This window comes from Alligator sinensis, unplaced genomic scaffold (genome assembly GCF_000455745.1).
Source record: "Alligator sinensis unplaced genomic scaffold, ASM45574v1 scaffold178_1, whole genome shotgun sequence".
Lineage (NCBI taxonomy): Eukaryota > Metazoa > Chordata > Crocodylia > Alligatoridae > Alligator > Alligator sinensis.
In genome coordinates this window covers 726,398-732,553 of record NW_005842031.1, presented here as the reverse complement: position 1 = coordinate 732,553, position 6,156 = coordinate 726,398, and the positions used below count along the sequence as shown (strand labels likewise).

Sequence of the window (6,156 nt, the reverse complement as noted above, 5' to 3'; positions counted from 1 at the left end):
CAGACTGAGCTCAAGCCTGACCTAATTCCAATGCTGAGGAGGCATTTGTTTTCCTCAAAGCACCTTGAAATGAATTCCAAAAATATAGCTAGAATGGTGAGTATATTTTCTAGCAATAACAGAAACTGTGCTTGTAATACAACATTTTGAAAATATACCTCTATGGTAAGATGGAGCTGGGGGGAGGAGGACTTGAAAACTTGAAAAAAAAATTCAAACCAGATTATGAGAATAAAACCATGGGAATAAACTTTGAAAAGATTAAAAAGCTCCTTTTAAGCATAAAAATTGCAAACCAAATTTTAAGGGACCACCTGAATAAACTCAATGTTAAACTGTGTCTTATTGATAGACAGAACAGAATTGCAGAATCTTAACTATCCATGAAGTGGCACTTTAGCTTATTTATTTAGTATGAATGACAATAACTATGATGCCCCCCCCAAAAAAAATCACTGTCACTCCCACATAATTCATTAGATTCACTGTGGCTGTTATAATGGCTGCTGGCAAAAGAAATTGGGTTTTATAATCAAACAGGTGAACAAGATAGAACTAACTGGATGAATGTCTACATTTTCACTTACTAGAGTAGATACAGTCCTATATGGTGTTAATGAACAAGCGGTCATATGCTTTGAGAGACCATGTATTCTTTAGTCTAATCAGAATTAAGTACACTGACATTCACATATTATTATTAAAGAAGCAACAAATCCACTTTTGCTCCATCCCCTAAATATAGGCATCAATCCAGAAAATAATGTAAGTCAAACATTCCTGAGTGTATGCTCCACATTTTCAGACACCCTGATTTAATTCACAGGTCCATAGTTCAGAAGCACAAAAGTTACTGTTACAGCTGAGAAATCCTGACTGTGTAAACAGAGTTCTGAGAACTAGTGAAAATATATATATTAAATTCTTTTATGAAGATGCAGTGCTTCAGTCTAGTACAATCATCAACTCACTAGAAGGCTTTCAGTGAGCAGCCCAATTATGTAAAGAGACCAGAGTTTAAATCCCAGTGCCATTGGTCATAAACTGTAAGCACCAACCTAGACTGCAAAACAACTGATACACACTAAAAATACAAATTCCCATCTAGTTAGGTCAAGGAATCACTGTTAAATTGCTTTAGAACAATCTTAGGTGAATGCAAAAGTCTTCATGAAGATAAATCTTCATTTCAGACGCATGGTTTTTACATGTTTTGGTTTACAGCTACAGCACAGACAGCTTTTCCAACATAGACTTCAGCTACAACCAATGGCCGCTTACATTTCAGCCATGAGGCTTTGTTCTATAAAGAGATTACCAAGTACAAAACAAACTGTTTAAAATCGTGTACTACTTATGATTGATGTATCATCTCCTGATTTGTTACAATTTTTCATATTGTTAATGCTCTCATCTGCTAATGTAGACCCAATAGGAATTTCTACATCATTTTTATTAAAACTATTGTCTTTAGATAGTGCTGGGGGAAGACCGTCGTTTTTCTCAACACTCCCATTAGCATGGGTAAGCGTTGTTTCCTGCTGTATGCAACATAGCTGAGAAGCACAGGCTTTAGAGATACAGGGTGAGCTGCACATTAGCTCAGAGCCCTTGTGGCCAATGTATTCTGGTTGGATGGTCACAGAATGGATCCCTGCTTCATGAAAAACCTTCCGTATGTTATAAGAAGCATCCTGGTAATCAGAAGGAGCTTGGCACTTGACGTGAAGGGTAGCAACATTCTTCCCACCTGCAAGTTCCCAGACATGCACCTCATGAAGGCTGCTAACCCCTGGCACATCAGCTAGTTTGTTTGCTAGAAAACATAAGGGAAAATAATTAGGGAAGTTAGAGAAGGGACCAAGCACCAGTTCCTGGTTGTCATTAAGAATGCTATTTAAAAACGGCAGCCCCAAATACAAGAGAAAGGACACCCATTAGTGCTCTTCTACCTAAGTGCATCATACTTTATAAGTAACTGTGTATAATACAGCTATACTCCTTGCTGACTTCACTTTCTCCTGATCTTCCAGAGCCTGCACGAATCCTTTGGAAGTCCCCTCATTTCCTACTGGTTTCAATGCATCTAGGGTCACTCCAATCCCTCCCAGCAGTTACTCAGCACTTGGTAGAATCTCTGTTAGCATAAATCACTTTGGACCAGTGACCCCGTCTTCTATTTTGCTCAGCTCTGAAGATACAGGAAATCAAAAACTAAAAGTAATCCCAAAGTTACTGAATCATTATCGTGCCCAAGAATGACAAAATTAATTAAATCAATGCTACTCTGAAATAACAGAGGGCATGTGGGAAGTACTAATATAATTTAGCATTGTTTTCTGAACAAGCACGCCACACAAAATGTTAACAGCTCAAGGTCTGGTATTTTCTATGTATTGTTGGAGTGCCACATTCTCAAAATACACGCTTTAACTAATCTGCAGAGATTTGAGTCATGTTGCTAGGACACAGGCATGTGACTCCATTTCTCACAGTTTGAGCATTTAGAGCTGTTAGGAGTATATAATCCAAGTATGTCATTCCAGAAATAACTAGCATTAAAGTGTACTAAAAAAAACAATAAAAATTAATCAAAAATGGACTTACTCAGGACTTGCATATTAACACCTTTGGGAACCATCTGCAGCAAAATAGTGGAGGTCTCTTTGATAAGTGGGAAGGCAGATGACAAAACGATGAACACCATGATGACTGTCAGGCTTGGATCAATGTAACACTGCCAGTTACATGGAGCGTTAGCATCCAGGGGAAGCACATAAAATATGGTAGCAGTAACTACCACAACCACCGATCCAAGTGCATCTCCCATAACATGTAAAAGAACACCTGAAATAGAGAACGTTGTACATTCATTGTCAATCTGGGAGGAAAAAACCCCCAATTAATTGTTACAGACTTTTGGCATTTAAGAAGTTAAATGCTATGAACATATACAAAGCTTTCATCTGCTCAAGATAAAAAAGAAAGGAAATAATGAAAGTTCGAACAACAGTATGGCTGTCTAAATTGGCTATGTTAAGTGTTTAGGCTGTACAACAGCCTTCAACATAGGCTTCTCTTCTACAAAAAAAGATAGCATTTCAAAGCACAGCAATGTATGTTGTTATCTACCTGCTCTTTACTGAGAACCTGGCACACCTACGAAAGGGCATTGATCAATTATGTTATGACCATGAATAATAATCAGTTTTACTAAGTGGATAAGCAAGGCACATAGCCCATTTCTGTCATAAGTAGCTGGCTTATTTTTTTTTCTTTTGTCAGCAGTTTTATGATTTTGCTGAACTCTAAAATAAATAAGCAGCAATAAAGTTAAATACACACTTCTGGAGGGAAGGAAATGTCTCTAAATAGAAATGATAAAGGGATGGGCATAAGCACTGACACATACAGGCACACAGTCCATTAGCCGTCTCAATTTAGAAAATGTTTAGATCCAGGTAAGCAAGGTTCTTTGAGTAGATGTGATATTTTTTATTAGACCAACTGAGTAGTTGGAAAAAAGTTCTTAGCAAGCTTTCAGGTGCAATCACCCTTCTTCAGGCAGAGGGAGTCTCTGCTGTTGCAACTCCAAGGAAAGAGAAAAGTTAAAAGTATGACAAAATGTCAGTGAGAATGGAAATAGGTAGAAATTGGGAGAAAGTATATGTCACTGTTGAGGTTAGCTTCTTTTTTCTGTGTGTTGTGAAGTAGATCCAGGTAAAAATATTGAAGTTCAAGATCAACTCTTTTGTATGAGTTTGTAGTAATCTAAGTTCCAGAGAACACCCCATACCATTCTTCCACATATTTCCATCAATACAGAAACAGAAAAGAAACAGAATGAGAAAAGGCTGTATGTTTCAAAAGAGACCTGTTACACACTTCCCAGTCACCTCTAAGAATTAAACTGAGGACATGATGTCTCTGCACAGGCACAGTAATCTTAGAACTTTTGATTTCCCTTTTTGGCTAGCTAAACTTTTTTTCCTCCTTTCATCTTACCACTGGCAAGCCAACTGGACTTTCTAACAATCTCTCCCATCCAAGCTGGCACTTTCAGCCTATGTTAACAGTAGCAAAGCAGGGCTGTGACAAATTCAGTTGTTAATATCGTTCTGTTTGATTTGTGGGTCTAGAATAAAAGAATGCATCTCCTTTGAAAAATATGCTTTAAAACCACTCTCAAAAGTGGTTTGCTGCTGGAAGACATCTGCTTAATCCTTCCCTCTGGACTAGGATGATTATGCATAGCTCCCTTTGACACCCATTAACACTCTCTGCTTACTGTTCACTTTTCAGTGGCATAATACACTAAACTGAACTCAGTCCAAGAACACTGCCTTTGCTATTGAGCCCTGCCAGCTCTGAGCCCTATATGTGGAAAGGCAAGGCAATAATACTTGCATATAAGAACACAGAAAATGATCTCAGGAAGGAAAACTTCCTGTTTATTGTTTTTTGTTGCTTACTGTAATATATGATTTTATGGAATATTAAGTTTCACTATATAAAACTCAGATGATGACATCAACGTGTCACACAGCTGTAACTTATTTTTCTCCCCCTTAGGTTCCTTAAAGGAAGAGCTTGCTAGGTCCTGCTCTAGTACCACCACATGAAACTGCTCTATCTGTGGAAGGCCACTGAAGATGGTCAATCTATAGAGGTTCAGGCAAGTGCTGAAGAGGAGGAAAAAAGATCCTTTAGTTATTTAAAGTTAGTAAAAAGGAGCCTACCCTGCCTACTTTCAAATGCACAAGAGTTAAACTAAATATGTAAGTGCAAACACACACACACACACACACACACACACGGGCTGGGTCCTCAAATGGTGTAGATGAGCACCAACTGATGCCAAGGTATCAATGCCACTTCACACCAGTTGAAGACCTGGCCAAAAGTGCACTTAGATGGACCAAAATTATTAAAAGCATCCTAATATTCTCCTTAAATTTTCACTGGAATTCTGAGAAGAATTCCTCAAAAAATGACGTCAAGAGAAATTTGACCAGCCTTATTTAAAAGAGAGGGCGCCGTTTTTTAAAGAGGGGGGGGGGGGGGGGGTTTCCATCACCGTACCTCTGATGTTCAGGGCTGCAGACTTTTTCTCTTTTTTCTTTGTCTCCCCCTCCTCAATCTCTTTCTCATTGTTCACTGAATCACCTGCATTCAAAGAAGAAACGCTGTGTTGTGTATAAGTTCTACAAACAGAAAAAACATCGATCTTCTCAAAACCAACTTATTTCAATGGGGGAAAAACAAAACACATTTAAACCCCAGAGAGAGAGAAAAAGGAAAAATCAGGCAGTGTCTGGCTACCACCTTTTGAACCATCATCCCTTCTCCCCTGGCCCACTACAGACATCAAGCCCAGTATAAAAGACAAGCCTGAAGTGCGGCAGGTGTCAGCATGGACTCTAAACTGAAGCACTGCAAGATGAGAGGATGCGGTGCCTTGTATTTAAAAGCTTACCTAACTCAATCCCAACTACACAGTTGATCAAGAAAAGGTATCAACCAAAGACACCCTTGCCACTCATGTACTTATTACCTTTATTTTTAAAAATCGCCTCCTCCTTTTCTAAGGAATGGCCTACACTCAGAGGGCACCTTTATGCCACATAATAATTATTTATTTTTAAATCAGTCCTTCTTTACTAAGGAAGGACCAGAAATCCCAAAGCACTGGGATGCAAAGGAACAAGAAGGATGGAGGATGCAGAGCCAAAGCAGAGGGGAAGGGAGAGGGGAGAGAGGAACAAAGAGACAGAGAGAGAGAGGGAGGGAGGGAGGAAGTGGAAGGGGAGGGGAAGAGGGACGGAAGGGAGGGAGGGAAGGAAAAAGAGGAAGGGGGGGAAAAGAGGAGGAAGGAGAGGGAAAGGAGAAGAAGAGAGTGAAGAGGAGAGGAAGGAGGGATGGAGAGGGGGAAGAAGGATGGAAGAAGAAGGTGAAGAGGGGAAAGAGGGAGGTAGAGCAGGAAAGAAGGAAATAGACGGAGAAGGAGGAAAGGACAGCGAAGCGGGGAAATAGGAGAGGGAGGGAAGGAAGGGAGAAGAGGAAGGGAGAGGAAGGAGAGGATGAAGAGGGGAAAGGAGGAAAGGGGGAGGGAAGAAGGGGAAAGAGGGAAAGTGAAGGGGGAAAGAGAGGGAGGGG

The 6,156-nt window shown here is 39.8% G+C and overlaps 1 protein-coding gene across 1 annotated transcript in view; it reads right to left on the bottom strand.

The window, feature by feature from the left end:
- Positions 1–1,124: 1,124 nt before the first annotated feature.
- Positions 1,125–6,156, bottom strand: part of SLC30A10 (solute carrier family 30 member 10) — a 24,522-nt gene continuing 19,490 nt past the window's right edge. The window contains exons 3-5 of the mRNA XM_025202565.1: positions 5,083–5,204; positions 2,608–2,847; positions 1,125–1,816 (exon numbers count right to left, since the gene is read on the bottom strand). Coding sequence (XP_025058350.1) covers positions 1,338–1,816; positions 2,608–2,847; positions 5,083–5,204 — 841 coding nt within the window. The 3' untranslated portion in view covers positions 1,125–1,337. The remainder of the gene's footprint in view (positions 1,817–2,607; positions 2,848–5,082; positions 5,205–6,156) is intronic.